Source organism: Xiphophorus maculatus, chromosome 3, assembly GCF_002775205.1.
Source record: "Xiphophorus maculatus strain JP 163 A chromosome 3, X_maculatus-5.0-male, whole genome shotgun sequence".
NCBI classification, from domain to species: Eukaryota; Metazoa; Chordata; class Actinopteri; order Cyprinodontiformes; family Poeciliidae; genus Xiphophorus; species Xiphophorus maculatus.
Window position 1 is genome coordinate 26,532,446 of NC_036445.1, and position 21,336 is coordinate 26,553,781.

Genomic DNA, 21,336 nt, shown 5'->3' on the forward strand with positions numbered 1-21,336 from the left:
CTTAAAGTCTACGCTAGACTTTGAGCGACTGAGCTCAATTAGAGCAATTTTGGTTTGTTTAGAATGAGTCGGAGAGCCACAAACAACTGCTGGAGGAACAGTCTGACATAACTTTTGCGAGGGGGGTTTTGGGCACTTTTAACGGGGTTTTCTCCTCTTGTACAAATGACTTGTCGCCATGGATGTGGTATGGTGGAGAGATAAATAAACAGATCCACTGTTTTTTAGGGGAGCGGCCAAGTTTCCGAGAAGAGACCTTTCACGACAACCCAGACATCAACGACGTCAAAAAAAAACAACAACAAAAAAACACCACAGAAAAAAAAAAAAAAAGACGAGGAGGGATAGTGCAGGAGTGAATCTTAATTTGAATGAATTCGTTTTATCACTGTTTTGGAGGAAAAAATAAATAAATGTTGCCGTTACGGCTGCCAATTCTTTCAGGCCTGGGTTTGGCCTCAGCGCTCTTCTTTCCCACAAAGCTAAATGCTGAACCGAAGTCAAACCGAACGCAGCGGACAACTGGATGACATTTTGAAACTGGCAGTTATGCAGGCTGGTTGCACTGGTCATTAAAGGACCTTTAGTTGAGTTCAAGTTCCTCACACTTGATGTAGCATCACAAAGTTCACATTCAATTAAGTAAATAACCTATTTGTAGAGAAAGCAACCTTTAAAGATATCAAAAGCCACTTTGGTGTGAAGAAAAACCAAAGCCATTGGAAATAAACTTTATCTAAGGTTATTATCGTAACTTGAATCGCAAAGGGACTAAAATTATTTTATCTCCTATAATAATGATTGCAGTCAAAGAAAGACTGCTGCACCTGCCTGTCTATGATGTTCAATAACAATAGTTATTAAATTGTACTAAATTTAAAAGCAAACATCCATTAATCAGGAGAATGTTTTTAAAAGATTGTTTGGACACAATTAGCTGGAACTGTACTGAAATATGTGTCAGGCTGAACTATCAATGAGTCATATCAAAACAGAGTAATCATTCAAACTTTGCTGAACAAAAACAACTGTAGGTGTGTGTTTTGAGATTGGAAGTAAAGCCGGATTCAGTTCCACTCACTCATTAGTCAAGCTTCACTCATCTTTGACTATATTAATTACTTTAATGCTGTTTCTCAATAACATAACCCTCTGCAGCCTCTTGTAAACTGCCTCTAACACTGGCAGCCAAGTATAAAGTGTCTTGCATAACTAAGCAGAGAAGCTTGGGAGTCGTGACTGGGGACTCTCTGGCCACAGTTCTGAAATCAATAAGCTGTCTGGCGGGGCCCCGCCCTGTGAGAAGAGTGCAGATTATGCAGCCTGCCGCTGATCATTTGGCCCAATAAAAGATCCAACTCAAGTAGCACAACAGCCTGCGCTTGATATGGAAGATGTGGAGGGAATTAAAGAGGCAATAACTTGAGCTTTTCCAAGTTCTAATGTCCTCTCCTGTGGAAGCACTTACATCTGACAGAATTTCAAAACTCCATCAATGCCTTTTTGAGGGCACTAAAATTTGTAAAGATGAATTCTTATTCAGCAAATACATTTTATATTGTTCTGATTTTACACTTTGCCCACTATATTTTGCATTATTTTCCAATTGAAGATGAAATAACATCAATTTTGCTCCTACAAAGATGAGTGAAGTTGGTGAAACTGATGTTCATATTTGAGAAAAACAGAGAGGTGACACTAGAAACGACTGCGTAAATGTAAATGTGTGTGATAAAAGCTGGAAGCTTACCAAGACACGGAAGAAGTACAGGTACTCGGCGGCGCCGGAGTAGTTCCCGCACTCGTACTGGAACTTGGCATATCGGTACAGTGTGTCCAAATACTCCTGACGGAACTTCAAAGGAAATACAAATACAACAATTTTAAAATTCACCGTTGCTTAATGTGATGATGGCAGAGAAACAACTTATCTTTACAGGGAAAGCATTTATCCACAGTCCAAGCTAACTAGCCTGAGTGATTATGACTCAAGTAACGCTGCAAGCAATGTGCACACAAGCATGATTGACAGCACTGAGACCCTCCTAGTGACTCTGATTGGTTGTTTCTGACAGAGCTACGCATTTCTGTAGCAAGCACTGGGAGACGGCAGAGGAACTTGATTTTTTTTGCAGGTTTGTATTATATAGTAAGGGTTTTAACAAATATGTGAAGAAAACTTTTTTTATATATAAAAGTTGCATACTCCAGCTTTAAGGCCCAATTTCTACAGCACATCGGCAAAAAAAAAAAAAAAAAAACTGATTGGAGCTAGGTTTTGATTTACCCTCATAGTAGCACATAGTATAACAACTGTGAAACTGAAGGAAAAAATCTCTAAAAACAAAGTGAGTCATATATTCTTATTCAGCTGCCTAAGGGTGAACACTTGTGTCTGAAGACAAGTGGTTGTAAGGATTTTATTTTTGAAAGACAGAAAGAAAGACAGGCAAAAAGACAGAAAAGTAGAAAGAAAGACGGAAAGGAAAAAAGGAAGACAGAAAAAAGTCAGACAGAAAGAAAGAAAGACAAAGAAAGAAAATGCTTTTACTTAAATGTACAGTACAGGAGTTGATAGGCGCTGAACATAAATGCGACCCATTCATTGTAATTAAAATCACTATTTTAATTGTAATTTTAATCTACAATGAAAATGAAATTTTAATTGTAAATAAATTATAAATCATCTATCATTTTCCTTCAGCTTCAGTTATGCGTTTTTTGTACTGGTTTATAACATAAAAGACATTAAAGTACGTGGCTGTCAGGCGACAAACTGAGCAGAGCGCAGGGGATGTGAAAACTTTTGCAAGACGCTGTATGCGCAAACATTTACTGCACGATATTCTGTCAGTGGGATTTTTCTCCCGACTTCCAAATCTGCCGTCCGTGGCCAAGTGAAAAAAATAAGTAAATAAAAATATTGAAAATGCATAAATATATAGAGGGCGGTCGCTTCCAGCATTCAGGACGGTGTTTGCTGATGTGCAGCGTGTCAGCAGTACCAGCTGATGTCAGGAAACCCCCAAAATAAAAAGCCTGTGCAGCAGCAGGTTGAGAGGCCCAGCGCCTGGTCTGGGTGGAGGTACGCTGAGGATCACACGGCAGGCTGCCGGAGCGGGACGGGACCGATGGAGGGGAGGGTAAGCGGCCCGACATCACGGTAAATATAGAACCTCCGGCATTCTTGCGGCTCCATCCACAGGTTCCGAGCTATTCCGTTTATTCTTAACAATTCACCACAGAATGTAAATGTCCGCAGGATTTGTGCAAGCCATACAAACCCCGAAAATGAGTTAAGGGTTTTGGGAAGTAAATCTGCTGTTCCCTGCTCGGCCCCGTCCTTTCTCTCCCTCTCTCCCTCCCTCCCGCTTTGCCCCCGAAACGACCACGAGTTCACCCAGAAGCCATGGGAAACGCTCCGGAGAAGCGACATGTCAGCAAATCGGGGCTCGACTTACGTTGTGCTTTTCTTCCAAATAGTCAAAGAGCATTCGTCCGTCCCTGGAAAACACAAAAAAACAGAAAGAGACAAGTTCCTGTAGTTAGTTAGAGCCGGTTTGAACCGAGTTGTCGTCTGGCTGACATTTTAGAACCACCTCCAGGTATACTCTTCAATTTTTGGTTGAAAACAAGAGGAAAGTGTTCAAATATGTGTGATGAGCTGTTTATTAGATTTGGTTTTGGTTTGATGGGAGGAGTGGGGGGAGGAGGGGGATCTTTTGCATGGTGAATAAAGTGAAGACTGATTTCTCAGCCCAGCCTCTGTGTCTCTCTGGGTTTGTCAAAAATCGAGGAATGCACTGGCTCCTTTGGAAACCGTTGTATCCCGAATGGATTTTACTACTTCGCCGTCGACCAAAAAATCTATTTATGTGGACACCACATTCAAACTATGTGTCTTTCTAGGGTAAATTCAGTTTTATAAAAAAAAAAAGAAGCCGGGAGACGTGTGAGTGTGAGTTTGCTGGCGCGTTTGTGTGGTGTGTTAAATGAATTTTGCTCTGAGGCATTCCCCCACGGTTTGCAGGCCAGGTTGAAGCAGCAAGAATGCGTCGAGGTTAGGAGATGGGCGGTGTGTGTGTGTGTGGAATGGCGACCCGTTGGGTGTTGCAGAACAAAGATTCCACAGATTGATTAGCGCCAGCGACTGCTGTGCGCCGTTCTCTCTGCTGGACGCCTTGAATGCTTCAACACTTCCAGAAACTCTGCTTTGGATTTACCGGGGTGATAAAAGTGAGGAAACAGGAGCGTTATGTTTGGACTACGGCTGTAATGATTGTTTTAGTAGATGGATCATAGGTTGTCATGCTACAACCAATAAATCAATTAATTAAATGATTAATTAAATCAAATTAATTAATTAATTTAATTAGTGCTAAAACCCTTTATCAGGACAAAAGGGGCTGCACAGTGGCACAGTTGGTAGCACTGTTGCCTTGCAGCAAGAAGGTCCTGGGTTCGATTCCCGGCCGGGGTCTTTCTGCATGGAGTTTGCATGTTCTCCCTGTGCATGCGTGGGTTCTCTCCGGGTACTCCAGCTTCCTCCCACAGTCCAAAAACATGACTGTCAGGTTAATTGGTCTCTCTCTCTAAATTCTCCCTAGGTGTGAGTGCATGGTTGTTTGTCCTGTATGCCTCTGTGTTGCCCTGTGACAGACTGGCGACCTGTCCAGGGTGACCCCGCCTCTCGCCCGGAACGTAGCTGGAGACAGGCACCAGCAACCCTCCTGACCCCGTTAGGGACAAGGGTGAAAGAAAATGGATGGATGGAATTAAATGATAAATCATTTCCATCTGTACGATTTATTGTTTTTCTCCTTTCTTTCTCTCTTTATACCAAAAATTTGATGACAAGAATCTTGGTCTCAACTAAACACTTTTTTGAAGGGCAAGTTTGATCACGGAGACTAAAAGCAACACTGTCTGTTGAGCAACCGACTCAACACTTCCAGCTCTACACTTTACTGAGAAGAACTACCACAACATTTTGCATATCTATATATATATCTTTACTTAGATGTACCCAACAAAATCCAAACAAGAAACATTACATGCAACATGTTCATAACTGTAATAATTAGTATCCTAGGAATAACTGCTTTTTGTCCTGCTTGGTTCAAAACTGTTAGAATCTGTTTGCACATTTTTGTTTTTAATTCATGTGTCAAAAATGTAACAGCCTGCTATTTATTCTCAGGTTTCTCATACCGTCCAGGACTAAAAGCCTTATTATCTCTCATTGTCTGAATTGAGTGTATTTAAAAAAGACAAAAAAAAACTGTATCAGGTATTAAACAAAAACAACACAAAGAAATATTTTTTTCTGTCACATTTTTTGTGGTTCTGTGCGACTAAGCTACATGTACTCAATAACCCGAAAAGACAGCAGAAGTTCTCAAGATCCCCTTATTAGCAGACAAACACAATAAATCAAGCAACAACACTGCACATAATTTAGGACATAATGGCAAAATAAAGAGGCAAACTGTCTGTTGGCCTGAGAGACGGATCTTGAGACCAACAATTATGAGATTATGATCGCGTTCGAATCCGACAGACACAGAGTGAACATCTGATGAATAAAAACAAAGGCTTCTCAATGTTTTACTGGTTACAAACTACAAATCTGCTAAAAAAAAAAAAAAAAAACGCATTTTAAACCAATCTGTCTTTTGAACAGAAAATTTGTTTGATTGAATAGGAGATGAGCGCTACGGTCTTGAAAGTTTTGCTATGATATTTTGCTGTAAAAATGATGACAATAACTATTTACTTCTACTTTTTTAGAGAACTGTATGACTGTGACTGTGTGTCAAAGCATTTACAGCCCCACCAACCCAAATACGGGTCTGGACAAACATTCCCACTGGCAGTGTGCTTCTTTAGGACAGCAGTCACACAAAAAAGTGTGATTTGTATCACTAAACTGCACACAATGTTTTCAAATTTATTGGCATTTATTGATGTTTTCATTGGAGCGGAGAAAATAGTAAAGCTGTCAACCCAACAATAGGGACAGTTTTAGAGGATTTTAAACATCATTAATTGGAACGTATTGTGACAACGATAGATCAAAATTCTTATCAGAATGAATTTATCGCAATAAATGATGAACGTTCCTGTAGATTAGGTTAAGATACCATTCCAAGACACCAAAGTGTTTTGATTTTCAACAACACTTGGGATCTTGAATCTTTCTGCGATTGTTCAACCAATTTAGCTCTCTAAAACCAAAGACAATCTGATGGATATCAAGAAGTCTAAGGGGTTTTTGTTGTTGTTTTTTTTACATTTTTGGCCTCACCTGGTGGACTGTATCTGCCTCGTCGCCTCCGGGTCCTCAAACATCTTAACGATGGGTTCCGTCTCCCCTTGCAGCTGCTTCAGCTGGGCCACCACCTCCGTCCTCTTCTCCCTGAGAGCTGACGAGAGGATGATAAAGAAAGATAATAGTTACGCCGGCATCATAAAGCGGCATGAACGGAGTCCGGACCCCAGCGCTGGAAAAGGCTGTAAAATAAAAGTTTACTGCTAAATCGATGGCGAGTGGAGTGAGTGGTGTGCGGCAGTGGCCCTTTTATGACGTCTATCAAACGATATTAACCGTACTGATTGATTTTGTGGGTGTTAGATCTGAAGACGGCAGTGCGACGTCGACGCTTACTGTGGGGAATTTCCGTGTCGGAATAGAGGTTTCTGTAGACGTCCATGGCGAAGTCCACCATGTTGGTGTCACTGAGGAGATCCAGTTTCCCACGGAGAAGTTCCTCCTCATTGTAGATCTGGAAATTTGTCACAACTTACATGAGATTTTTAAAAAGTTAAAGTAACATATCAATAAAAATCTAATTTCTGACAGCTAACATATCAATAGAAAGCAAAAAAAAAAATTATTTTATATTAATTCATTCCTTCGTGTTTCTAGAAGCATCCCAGAATTTTACAATTAAATCAACTTGAGAGCTGGCAGTTAAATGACTTTGTAAAAACAGATTAAAAGGCCCAAATGAACATAATTCATTTAAATAAATCTTATTTGAACAAGTAAACCAATGTTCTGCCTAATTTAGCATTCTTTACTATCTCTTGTGTTGCTTGAGGCACTTAAGTGCTGCTTACCGTGAGCAGCATTTAAGAATTAAGCCTTTAATTCTGCCCATATTCTGTCATCATTAATAACATGAACTTCTATGAGTCTAATATTGCAAATTGGTAATTCATGCATTAGGAATAAATTCCTAATGGCGCCAATTCCAAATTTTGCTTGTCCCAGAAATTATTGAGATAAATGGTCATATTGTCGTTCTGAGACCATTTTCAAGTAGTATATTGAGAATGACATAATAATGTTAGTACCATATCTAAAAGGTCAATAAACTTGAATTTCTAAAGAACAATTAACGCTGGAAGTGGAAGGCATTCTAAATATCCAACAGAAACAATAAATAAAGCTGCATCGTCTCAAATACAGACAACAGAATGGCCCATTTGTCATAACTAATTGCTCATTTTTGTTAGCCTGTAACGTAAAATGAGGTTTGTGGATAAAACGACAAAAAGTTGGAGAAGTGTGAATACTTTTGGCCAGCCACAGAAGAGTGTAACACTTGCTAACTTGCAAATGAACATAAAAAAGTTTGTCAAAGCAAACCAGGAGACTCTGTTGGCAGCAGTTCTGATTCTGAAAGCTGAAAAGAGTTACCCAGCTGCAAGAGAAGCATAACATGTAAAGTATAAAGCTTCTGGTAGCTAGCGCTACGTAGAGCCATTTAATGAGAACTTCTGACACCAGAATATTCCACTGGGGCATCTACAGCTCTTATGACACTCTGTACAAAATCTCCGCACAATATTTGGACGCAAACAAAGCAGTTCAAAGCTAGAAAAGACATATTTTAACGAGCTAGTGTAAAGTTAGCATTACTACAGCGGACACTTCCGGTTCATTCTCTTCACACATGACTCTGCTAAAATCTTAGCGTTTCTCATTCGTTACACTGGAGTTTATATATGCGCGCTGATATATACATTTATCTTTTAAGTAATTTTATGTTTAAGAAATCACTTCCCACGTCGTATTACCACAAATAGTTGTATGCTACTTTTTAAAAAAAATGTTGAGTAGTGCTTTTATTTTGAAAACAGTTTCCCCTTCTTCCGCCTAAAGTGGAAAGATTTTACACGCGGGAAGAAAATGTGGCCATCTAATCCTACGCATGTTTCGGCTTCCCCGACTGTCTAATTCACATATTTTGAACGATTGAAACTACGAAAGACAGGAAATAAATGTTTTAATGTTTAAGTGTTCCATACCTCTTTGACGGACAAGAACTCCAGCAGAGGAAAAACGAGATGACGGTCTAAAAAGTGGGCTATTTTCGTGGTGAGGTCGTACTCCGCCATCTTTGCGCCGGGGAAGAGGAAGTGAATTTGTGATGCAGCTGTATGCAGAAGGATTGACCAATCATAGACGTTCTTAGCATCCTCAACCAAAGAGAGAGAGAGAGAGAGAGAGAGAGAGAGAGAGAGAGAGAGAGAAGAAAACCTTAGAAATACATACTGGAATACATTTAAAATATTCAATAAACATGTAGTATGTTATCGCGTGAGTATTGTAGACAGCTAGAAGCATTAAAACATATTCTTAGAATGTATTAAATATGTACATTAATATCAGAAATCGTTATGAAAATAAGAGTTAGTTAATATTAAGGGAATTACTTCAAAATCATTTCAGGTGGATCTTTTGGGATATTTTTACATATTTGAAAGAAACTTTAAAATGACACAGTGATAGAAAATAGATTCTGACCCATAACTACTCTACTTATGAAGGTGGTGGCAATTAACCTAAAAGGTATTTATCAACAAACAAATAAAAGAAGGCAGACCCAGTACTGTTAAAGCTGAATGCAAAGAAATATTCTTTCAAAAGTGATGTTATATCCAATGATGTTACCAAAAAAAGTTATCTGGTAAAATATAACGTCTTTTTTAAAGAAGTGTATTTAATTTAAACAAATACATCCCATCCAATATTGTTTAATATATATATTAACATACCTGCACTGTGACGCAGTTGGTAGCACTGTTGCCTTGCAGCAAGAAGGTCCTGGGTTCGATTCCTGCACAGAGTTTGTATGTTCTCCCTGTATATGCGTGGGTTCTCTCCGATTCTCCGGCTTCCTCCCACAGTCTAAAAACATGACTATCAGATTAATTGGTCTCTTTAAATTCAAAATTCTGCCTAGGTGTGAGTGTGTGTGTGCATGGTTGTTTGTCCTGTTTGTCTCTGTGTTGCCCTGCGACAGACTGGCGACCTGTCCAGGGTGAACCCCGCCTCTTTCCCGAAACGCTTGCTGGAGACAGGCACCAGCACCTCCCGACCCCATAGGGACAAGGGTGTTAGAAAATGGATGGATGGGTATATTATACTTCAGAAAAGTATAACTTTACCAATATTTTTACACATTTTGCATCCAAATTTTTTTTTAATTAAATACAACTCTGAAATCTTCAATAATGGATACCTACTGGATTTGTTATCTAAGCTAGTTTCACATAGCATTAAAATAAACATACGGGTAACTAAAATCGTCCACATATTTGCAACATTTTAAAAATTGTTCTCTTTTACTGGGTGCTTTTAAAATGAAACTGACTTCTTCACAGTGCGATCTTATGTGCAAAAACAGTAGTGCTCATCATTCTTTAGAAGTACGAAGAAATACTATGTATTTCTTTTCTAAGCTGTTTGATTTTCTTCTGATCTTTCTAACTGGACTTTTAGGGACTTTGTTGTTTAATGGAGGCAACTCATCACCAAAAATTTTACTGAGGCACAGAAGACAGATTCTGGGACACAGGTCAATGCCTTTGTTTTTTTATCTTCTTTATGGAACCTATAGAGAATGTTCTTTGATTATTCTCATAATGTCCCATTGCCTGTGTTTACATCAACCAAAATAAAACCTTACAGGACTGATCCCTAAGGGTTAGCGATTTCTAAAATCTTCGGAGAACATTCCAGGGTCATTCAGGTTGTATAAGGGTTAGACCCTATTAGAAGACCTTAAAGGAACATCTGTTGAAGTTTATCCTAAAGTTGCATTTCGAAAGTTTCAGGGAACTTTTAGGGGAACATTCCCAGAAAGTTGGACTGGTTCTCCACCGGTCAGGTATTGTTTAACCATCAGGAGATATTCGGGGAACATTAGCTGAAGGTCCTCCTGACGCTCCAGGGTTCAAGTTGAGGGTGACTTTTAGAAAATATTTTTACAAAAGTTACATCACTGCAGATGACAACCAGGGAACCTTTCAGTGAATATATGAGATCACCAAAGGTTGCTGTCTATACTGCAGCAGGGGAGACGCCCAAAAGATTTCCTTCAGATCACATAGTGAAAGTGGTGATTGATCTTTAGGGAACATTTAGAGACAATAGTTCCCAGAAATTCGCAATGTCTGTGTTGAAACTAACCTTCCGAAAACATTTAAGGAGCATTTCCTAAAGGTTCTCACAAGGTCACAAGGTAGATTAATAACCTTCGTAGGATAGGCCTAGAAAAGTCTTTCAGGGGAATTTTGTTTCGACACATACAGGGAACATTCCCATAATATCCTCTGTGGATTATAGTTTATTTTCCCATTCAGGAGCATTCCCTGAAGGTTTCAGTAAAGTTAGTGTTTGCTGGTGTAGTGTTCCATTTAGTAACAATGAACGCTACTTAGGCAAACATTTTTGCCTGTTGACCTATTATGCTGTTGCTTACAAAAGTGTGCAACATTTTTTAAAATATATATCTATTTACTTTTTTGATATGTTTTTATTTACCTCCAGTGGGTTTTCCAAAGAATGCATGGATGCAAATTTCAGGCATCCTATAATTTCCTTGCCGTGTTGATACAGTAAAACATTTCCTTTGTAAAGGTGGATCCAAGTGAACACTTTGTTGAATATAAAAACACAGGCTTTTCCTCCAGACACCACCGATATTGCTCCTAAAACTTCTTTATGAGGCTGAATCCCTCTGAGGGCAAATACAGTCCCACTATACCCCTTCTCACCCCCACTCAAACAACCCTCCCACACACACACGCACCCCCCCCCCCCCAACACACAAACCACCACCACCACCACTACTCGTGAGGCTGCTAAATTATAATGAAAACCGCCATGTCATTTCCATCCGCCTGACTTTTCCAAAAAGGTTAGAATGTCTTTATTGTGACTCCGGACCATCCTTCTTTGTCTTCCCTGTTTTCAGCAGCTGACACATAAAGGTGGCCATGTGTTAACCACGTCCTGCTGACAGCAGCCAATATCAGCCTCCAAATGGCTCGCCTCTAATAGGTTTCACTGCTACCTTGTTTTCTTGACAACCCCGCTGCACTGTCCCGTGTCCCTGCACAATTCCCCCCTTGTGGGCTCTGGTGAGCCTCTCTCACTGCAGCCCTCACTTCTCTCCTCTGACTGATGGCAGGTAGAAATGAGTCACGAAAAGACAGCACTCTCTGTGGCCCGTTGGTGTTTTTTACTGGGTGCTTCTGACACGGCCAGCTTTCGCTCAGCAGTAATTGCCCATTTATAAATGAAAAGGGAGAGGAGAAAAATACATCTTGTACCCTGCCGAAATGTTTTATTTCAGGAAAGATTGTGCAATAACATTTTCTTATATTATCGGTGCTTTTTATTGCAGAGGCTGAAATGACTTTAGTCAATCTGCATGCGAGTACAGTGAAGTCTGCAGTTCTTTGCAAAGATAGCGCTTGCCTTGAACTTTTTTCATATTCCATCAACGTTCTCAGAGTATATATTGTTTTCCAAACGGAAATCTTAAAAGTGCGAGTTCTTACTTAGTAGAACCGCTGTTAGCAGCTGTTTTGCAAAATAGATTCAATTCAAAGACAACTAATGGAGACTGACTGTACATTACAATTTTTATGTCTTGCCACACACCTTCCAAGCTGAATTCAGGCCTGGACTTTGACTGGGCCATTGCAACCCGCATATCTGCTGTTATGAGAACAATTCCATTGTGGCTCTGGCTAAGATAGTGTCTGTCTTTCACCCCAGTCTGAAGTGTTTTGTGGTCTCTAACTGCTGTTTTCTTCTGGAAGTGTCCTTTATTTAACTATGCCTATCTTCCCATAAACTCTGACCAGCTTCCCTGTGGCTAAGGAACTCAGAGCATGGCAGTGGCACCACAGTTTTTCATGGTGGGGTGTGTTCATGGTCGAATCTTAATTCACTAAAAAAAGGAAATACTTTTATGCAAAGTGTCAGAAACGTATATGGCCAGACTGATTAATCAATCATAGTTTAGCGTATGCCTATATTAGTCATGCCTCTGTATGTTTAAAGAAATCTAATATTTTAATATTTTTCGAAGTGATCCAGCAAAAGTCACAACTTCTATCTGATAGAGAATCTAAATATTAGCTCAATAGGTGTTCCAACCTTTAAAACTTGGAGCTCCTCACCAAATACAAATAGCCAACAAAAATACCAGAGCATACTTTAAATAAGCGTTTCAGTAGTTATAGGGAGGATTTTGGTTATTTGTTTGTATGTTTTTTCCTTATTGGAAGGGTATACCACTTTTAATAAGCCATTTTTTACAAAAAAATAGAAAAGAATAATTTTTTTCAAAACTGGTAGTCTTCTTTTATCTCTTGGGTTATGTTTCAGAAACAAACTTCATTGCATCAAAAATAATTTTAGCTATAAAACGGCCAGGGGAAGGGGTAGTTTTGATATTCACCGTATTCACTGCAGGTGAATAAAGAGGTTTCTGTTTAAAGGGAGGTATGGAAGATAGACTACATTTAACAATGTCATAGTCCTGTATCCTGTTTTTAATTTTTAAGAATTTGCATTATTGCCACTCTGACATGTATAGAAGTTGAGGTCGTATTTTTAATGTCTACAAAGAGTTCAAAGAAGACATGGTTTGTTCTGGGAATTAGCTTCATTTTTTTCCTGTCCACTGTAAAACATAAGCTCTTCACGATCCTATCGGTTTTCATAAACATCTGTCTCCTTGCATACTAAATTTCCTCCCAAATTACCAGAACTTAATAAGCGGTCCACCATCAAACAGAAATATGCGCACCATATTGTGTACTGTTACAGGTTAATGTGAGGCGTGCACTGGGATAATAATACTTATTCCACATTATTGAAATTTGAATAAGTTTAAAAAAAAATACCATCACTGGCTGAGCCAAAACCAGTACACTCAGTCAGATGGGTTTAATACCGCAAATTATATCTAAAATGACAAGCGCTGATGTATTTTAAACAATGCTTTGATGGCCAAATTGCATTGGTTTCTCTTCTTTCAACCAAGAAATTCTCATAAAGAAGTGCCTGGGATGAGTACTTTGGAAAAACACACCACAGGATTCTTTAATTACTTCTGAGGTTGATTGTTTTTTCTGTCCTGAGGCCATCCTTAATTTGTCAGTCACATGTAAATTATGTGTCAAAACAGTTTTCCTTAGCCTCTTTGAAAAACTCCCGCCGGACATGTAAGTGAAAGAAACATCTGCTTCTTCTTCCCTTCTTGAATTTGACGTCTCGTGCAGCCTTCATAACAAAACGCAAAAATCAAACAGTGCTCGCCGCTAAATGTCAGTAGAACCTAAAATATGCTCAACCAGAGCCCAAGACCTTCGGAAAACGTTGGACAGTGGGCGAAAGAAAATCAAATAATGTATACAGTGACCGATAAGAGGACAGGTTCATCCCACTTTTCACACAACTCCTAATGTTGTTGCTCACAAGTGGAAGATGAGTGCAGAGAACCGGTTAGAGAAAAAAAATGCTTTTAAACCCTTCAGTTTCCAACCCACAAAATAACAGCAGAGACCGGCAACAGCCCACTATCCCTGGGCGAATTCAATAAACATGGCTTGTAAGTCAATCAAAAATAAGGAAGCAATGACACCACAAATGCCCCTTAACAACAATAATATCGCTTTGACTGCTGTTTTTATTAATATAACTTGGCAAGGTATTTAATATAACTACTACTTTAGTGAGCTCTGTTATTGGTACCATGGACATTCCTTGGAGAAGTTTATGTTCATTTTGTTATGTTGACGTTTTTGGGGGTGAAGGCAGACTTATGTGAGACATTTCTGAACATATATTACATGAATTGTAATCCTTTCATAAAGACAATGAAAATATGGATATTTTTATAGTAGAATTTTGGGTGGAACAGTTAAATAGATTGTAAGTAGTTACCCAATTGGATGTGTAGTGCATGCAAAAGAAATAATATAGACGGGCAACACTCAAGCAAATTTAGATGCTAAGCACCCCATTAGGTTATATTTTCATTTTTTATGATGAAAATTGTCATCTGTCAATTTTTCATATGCTTTTGGAGCCAACAGTCAACATTATTGCTGTTATCATTATCTTTACACATTGAGTTTACATGACTTATGACCCACACATACCTCAAGCATATGACATTTTAGTTTAGGCTATAGCGCTAGATAGAAATCACACAGACCAAGGCTTAGCTAGCTGTATTGTGCCAACCAGCTAAACCCATGCTAATGGTTGTTATTTATTGTCACTGCTAACTATTAGCATTCTTGGCTATATTAGCATTGTACCAAGAACACTAACTGGTTGCGGTAGAGTAGACTGTGTTTGTGCTGACTGTGCTAATGCTAACTGGTTGCATGTTCAACAATGGGATGTAATGTTGAAACGAAAAGTCAAAGTTTAGATCTGGAAATTATGTCACACCAAATTTGAGCGTGTTCTTGTTGTGAGTAGCGAAAGCAGCTGGATTCATTATTTGCTTTGCTGCTAAATGTTATCACTACTAGCTGATTGTTATGTATGTCTCCTCATTTTAGGTATTTAAATGTTAAAAGAACATGTTCAGACGTAGATGGATGACCCACTGTGTGGCGCTGGTTGAGCAGAAAGTTAGAAGTCCTTATAGAAAGTATTGCAAAGCAGCCATGTTGGATCCACATTTCCCAGTTGGCACTCTGATTGTAGGAGATGTTTTTGCTGTATTCCCAACTGGGAACTTAGTAAATTCAACTTCCAAGTACAAAGATTTATCTTTACCATTCCTTTCGAGTTTTTGGAAGTGACTAAGCTACTTTATGAATATCTATCTCTTTGCAGTTATCTTTATCCAACTTCACTGAGCTCTGGTACGCTTCATCCTTATTAAAGTTCATCATTTTCAACACAATCCAAACACAAAAGGATTATTTGCTCACATCATCTCCCTCAGTATCCATCCAGGGTGCTCAGAATGAAGTTTGGACTAAAGACTCATCAAAACTTTATGCAAAGCCAATAAAAGTGAAGTAAACATAAACAGCCAGCCACAAATTGAGACTTTGCGAGTCGAAGCATGCGTGTTTTTTCTCTCTCGCTTTTTTCTGTAGGGTGATGCAGTTGCCGACAGTGATGGCTTAGACCACACATGACAACTAGGTTCAATACTCGGATGCTGTCAGGATCAGCGATGCATTTCTGCATGCACCACGGTTATCCCTCATTGTTCTTGTTTGCCTTGCAGAAAGTAGTTCTCAAGCCTTAATGGGATAAATTCAAAAGGGCCCTGATGCCCCCGGCCAAATATTCCACGAAAAACCTCAACTCTTCAGCTCTCTGAAAGCTTTCTTGGTCAACAAATGAATCCCAGAGAGGAAGAGGAGATGACACTGCCAAAGACACCCACCACTGGCCTTGCGCTAATATTTGTCAAAATATAAATCAATAGGATCTGAAGACAAATGACCGGGCATTTAATGCTGCAAAAGCCAAGCGTCCCTCGGCAGAGTCGGAATTCCAGCATCTCATATGAATTTCAATGATTCTTCTGTAAACCTCTTAGATATGCATCACCTCACTCCCGAGTGCACGTCAGGTTATAAATCAGCGGCCAACCCTCCGGATTCATAGCCCACTGCTGACTTCAGCACTGTCACACTCAGTGGCAGTGGGATGGAGGTTATCGACCGGGCCGACGGGGGCTGAAAACAGTACGGACTCCTCGTGAGCGTCCGTGGCGCAACATGTGTGCAACACATGTCCCACACCACAAACAAGGAGGGATTTGTTTCATCCAGATCTGCAATATCATACAAGGGACGCAGGGAAGCCAATCAATATTTAAGCCTTAGCCCTTCCCCCTTCCTGTGTTTGAGCCTGTTATCAGCCACTACTTCTCCTTAGCTTTGTGATTTAGAAATTTAGAAGAGTAACATTTTAGAACCCATGGAGACCGGCATGAGGAAGGGCTCCTTCCTGCTAATTGGATTTGTGCGACTTGCTGATGTTCTTAGGAACGAATCACCTCTTGCAATACCGTGAAAAAAAGTAAGACCAGATCACAATAACAGCACTTTCCCCTGTCAAAAGCATCATCTCTTATTTAGATGAGAAGCTCATTGAGTTCAGACATATTTCAAGTTCCAGCAAAACAAAAAAGTGCTGGCGATATGAAAGAAATCTACCAGTTGCCTGGACTTAGAATGAAAGTTATGTGATTCTTGGACACAAATAGGACCCTAAATATTCAATATTTGACTCAGAGTTATCAAAACTGCAGTATCTCTGGCAGATCCTCTCTTGGAAATCAACCTCATTCTTTAAAAAAAAAAGAGCGAGAACATGATGCTTATGTAAGGCTCAAATGTAAATGCATCCGCTTCTTTTTTAAAAAATTTTTATGCATTCCGATACATGGAGATCGAGCTTCTGATGGGGAAATCCATTAGAGGTTCTTGTAAATACACCACATCACCTGCTGCTTGTGCTGAAGCGTTGCTGTCAGTAATCGTTTGCAATTCCAATGCTAAATATGCATCCAGATTTAATGAGAACAAACAATTAGTCCTTCAGTTCAGCCCAGCAACACAAAGGACCGCACATGTGGTAATACTCCGGCTAAATTTCTGCAATCAAGCAACCACACGGGGCGTCGGGGGAGCAATATGTTTTAGTATTTGTGCCGTGCGTGTATGTCAATTACCAGCAGGGTCCTGCTCTAACATGGGGGCCGACCGTTTTTCTTGGCACCAGAACCGCAAGAGCGAGGAGAAGGAGCGTGAGGAAGCCGAACTGCGACATGTCATAATGTTCCCTGTCAAGGCTTCTCCATCAGGATATGGATGAGGTCAAAGGTGCAATCGAGGGAGTCCATCAAAGGCGAAGCATGCTCAAAGCCATCTGCACAGAGTTATCTGCGGTGAGGTGAAAGCAGCTTGCTCAGTCAGGAGGCCTAATCAGATTTCAAAGCAAACACTTGAAGGCAGAGTCCAAACACCGCCCGCTAATTGCATCTGCCTTCATTTTCCTGTAACTCACTGTACAACACCAACAGAACAGGGGGTCCCAGTGGAACAGGAACTGTTTTCAAAAACCGCAGGGAGCACCTCAACGTTACCTCAATTCCTGCGCCACAACTGTTCATTTTGGAGATTGCCAACTCTGATTGCTTCTGTCAGAAATCAAAATATAACGTCTGTGAGGTATTTCTTCTGGAATATCTCTTTTTTCTTGTTCTTGTTCTTGTTCTTTTTCTTCTTCTTCTTCATACGTGGAGACCGAAAAGGAAAATATATACGTGTTCACCCTGGGTGCCATAAGTTGGGAAAAGAGCGAGTCAAGTAGCAAAGTTTGGGTTTTCAGATGACTGCAAGTGATCAGCCATAATGTGACATTTATATGCAAGGGAGCTGCAACAAGCTAAACGAGCATTTCATGGTTCCCGATACATGCACTCACTATGGGCATGGATATTTTATTATGCAGGGCTTTCAGAGACTTATTTGAATCCTTCTTTATTATGAAATTCATAAAATCCATAGCCTGAACGCTAGCTTGTTTAGCCTGTTCCAGTTTTTATGTGGGTTCGGGTCATTCTCCTGTTGGAACACCCAACTGTGTCCAAGTTCTATTTTACTTTTATGTCTGAAAGCCTCACCTAAACTTCTCCAGACAACATTGCTATTATGGCTATCACTCAGTCTTACTACTAAACTATTTTACCAGATGATGTTTGAATATTTGGTAGAGGCAGCTGTAAATTTCATTTGAGGGTGTTAGTTTTGGAGCGGGAACTTCTTTCTTGGTTGTCACCCTCTCGGTCCAAATTGATGTTAAGCTACTTTCACCACTAACAGTAACAATGGTGTTCCAGAACCGTTCAGTTCATGGTAAGCTTAAATTGTAACTGCTCCCGAACATCCTCACCAATTTCTCTTCCTCTGAGGTTGACAGTTGAGGTCAGACAATTGACACTCGGGGTGGGGGAGAGGGAACGCATGTTACAATTTTCAAGGACGACGACCCCAAACACACACACCAAACCCAGTTTTGGTATAGAAAATATCAAGCTTCTGGAATGGCCCTGACCGCAACCCTTCTGCGATATTATGAACTTTGTTCAAAAGCTCGATCCAGCACGATACACCTCATCCAATTTAAAGAAGCCCCATCAGTTCTGACAGGAAGAGTGGTCAATTATGGACTTAAACTGATGCAAAGATGTTAACTGATTATGATAGCTTTTTTTTCTTCTGCATCTTGCTAATGAAGTATTAGGTAAAGTGTACACATCTCTATAAACTTTAAAATAAATCTTTTCAAAACAGTTTTTATATGCTATAATGCAACATTTATCCTTTATTATTCAAATGAAAAACAAATGAACCTTAAAAAGGTGAAACAACCCAGTTGCAAAGGGTTTGCATTCTTAGGCTTTCGGAAAGGTATTGCTTTGAATTTAATTTCATAATTACATTTTTTATGTAGTTTTTTTTTCTTGACTTGACAACCATGCAGACATTCTCTAGGTTTCTCACATTGTTCACAGTCCTCTTCAGACGAACTCTTGGATTTGCTGATGTATTTTCTTTGGAGTTATTCGAAAAGTTTGATTTCTCTCTCCATTAGTCATCCTCCTGGTGATTTGGATGTATGGTTGGACTCAAAGGGAGACTTAAATTTGAAATATGTCTTTATTTTTTTGCTTTCTAGCAGATACCTGAAGGTTTTAAGCCAAATCCGACTGGTATCTGAAACAACTTATGATTGTGATTAGCTCTGCGATTGAAATCCCAGTTCCATCACAGCATCATCCTGCCAATACTACGTTTCACAGTGGGTCCAGCACAGAATCAGTCATGACTAATTGGTCGGAAAGTTACAAATAAGCATTATAGCTAGAAGAAAAAACCCATCCCAGCCCAAAATCACTATTGACCCAGCAGACAAGTGCCCGGTATCCCCGACTTCCAGTCCAGCAGTGGGTTCAGAGTACTTTTGGGATTCAGTGTTGATTTTGTTTCGAAACATACCAGCTCTCCCACAAAGTTAGAATATGGCAAATTGTTGTTGCATGTAAAACACAAAAACTTCTGTAAATATTGTTGTCAGGCTATGTAAACCAAATGAAAATTCAACTTGGACAGCTTTATTACCGGTTAATCAGGCTCAATACGGATATGTCAAGAAGACTGAATGCTGAAACTAAATTGAATATTTTTCAGTTGTATTGTAAGGAATCTATGTCAGACTATATGTGGAAAAAGGTTTAGCTACATCACAAAAACTCTCATTTCAAAAGAGCATGGTAGACTTTGGAGAGCCGCAGTATCTGAACTAATATGTATAATTTTTAACATGTGTGGATTGGAGAAAATCAGCAATATATTCGGAAGCCAAATGGTTGTCCTTAGAAATAACTGAAATAGTTTATTTTTTATTCATTTTCCCACACAGAAATAAAACGAAATGCATGTTCAAATGCATCTTTGAAAGCCCCACACTAATATGATTTTCATTCTCATGATGTGAGTACATGCGCAAACCTCTCAACTGTACTGCGTGTCAAGAGGATATTTTTCGCCACCACAGCATCCAGCTGCATCTCAAAGTTATGAGCAGTGTACTAGCATATGGCTCTCACCCTCATCTCTCGAAATCCCGAGAGGCTCACCCGCTGCATGGTGTTTATTGCAGGTCATTATTAGGGCCCTGGCCCTCACAAGCACCTTGGCAGACAGAGGAAGCCCTCCACCCCAGAGGACAGAGTGTGATTGTTTTAATGTGGCCGCTTTGGTATTTGGTGCTCCAGCAGAAACCCCAACCACATCTCAACCGACTGCCATGTGCAGACTTGAAAATTACAAGAACACCAATTGCCAGAGCTGAGCGTAACTTAAACTGTACACGGTGTTATTATTTGTATCCCTGGAAGGGATGATGACATTTCTCCTGCCAGCTTGCACTTGCCCATTACTGATGATGTTAGGCTGTTTTAGCGTATCAGTGTACCTAAGAGCATCTCTTTGTTGCCCTCGTTGCCCTTTCTTGGAGGAATATCAACAAAGCACGTAACAGAAGGCTGTGTGCAGTGAGCAGCAGTAGATGACATTACATCTCTGAAATGTCCTTTGTAAGCAGGTTTGTACTGACTACACATCAACAAGTGTGTAATGTGGTAAGGGAGAAGAGTGTAAGCAAGCATTTGCAGTAAAGGAATGAGATTCTCAGAGGGTCCTCTGGGAATATGGGATAAAATGCCAGATGTGCTTGAAAAGCAGTTCTCAAATTTTCCAGGAGGAAAAAAAGTTGTGGCACAGGCAGACCTTGCTATCCTATACGTTGATAAAAATTCGTATAAAAATTGATATGGGATACAGTCTCCTGGTAATCATGCTGCACTTTGCTGACTCCTATACAGTTGCACACGTTTAGGTTTACACTGCATAGGACAAGTTCAAATTGGGCTTGAAAGTCATTAGGAAATTACATGCTCACCATGTTTACAGCTGAAAGTACTTCTTTGTGATTTCTTTTGTTGTTGTAACACTCATATGCTTAAGATCAGCAAATTCTCCCCTCACTAAGTCATGAATTAACGGTAATTAACATACATCTTATGAAAAGCCGTGTTCAGTTTAAATTTTGAATAACTACAAAGTGACGTTTTTGAGTTTTCCAATACATCTTAAATAAAATAATTCTAAGAGTGAGTAAAAATTCCCATACAACTCCTTGAAAAAGATAATAATAATAATAATAATAATAATAATAATAATAATAATAATAATAATAATAATATTAATAATAATAATAATAATAATAATAATCTTAATAAATTATAAAATATTGTGTTTTACTTATGTGTTTAAATTTTACTCTGGATATCTTACTGTAAAATCCTGCTTGTTTGTGTCAATAGCAGCGAAAATATCTGTAAGGAAGCGAATAGTTTTTAAGGACTAAATATTAAAAAAAAGACTTTATTTTTGTTCAGGCATGCCTCCAGTCGG

The 21,336-nt window shown here is 39.4% G+C and overlaps 1 protein-coding gene across 1 annotated transcript in view; it reads right to left on the minus strand.

The window, feature by feature from the left end:
• Positions 1–8,434, minus strand: part of LOC102217758 (eukaryotic translation initiation factor 3 subunit E-A) — a 32,195-nt gene extending 23,761 nt beyond the window's left edge. Inside the window, exons 1-5 of the mRNA XM_005799027.3 lie at positions 8,317–8,434; positions 6,668–6,785; positions 6,308–6,425; positions 3,462–3,504; positions 1,751–1,855 (exon numbers count right to left, since the gene is read on the minus strand). Coding sequence (XP_005799084.1) covers positions 1,751–1,855; positions 3,462–3,504; positions 6,308–6,425; positions 6,668–6,785; positions 8,317–8,406 — 474 coding nt within the window. The 5' untranslated portion in view covers positions 8,407–8,434. The remainder of the gene's footprint in view (positions 1–1,750; positions 1,856–3,461; positions 3,505–6,307; positions 6,426–6,667; positions 6,786–8,316) is intronic.
• Positions 8,435–21,336: the final 12,902 nt, after the last annotated feature.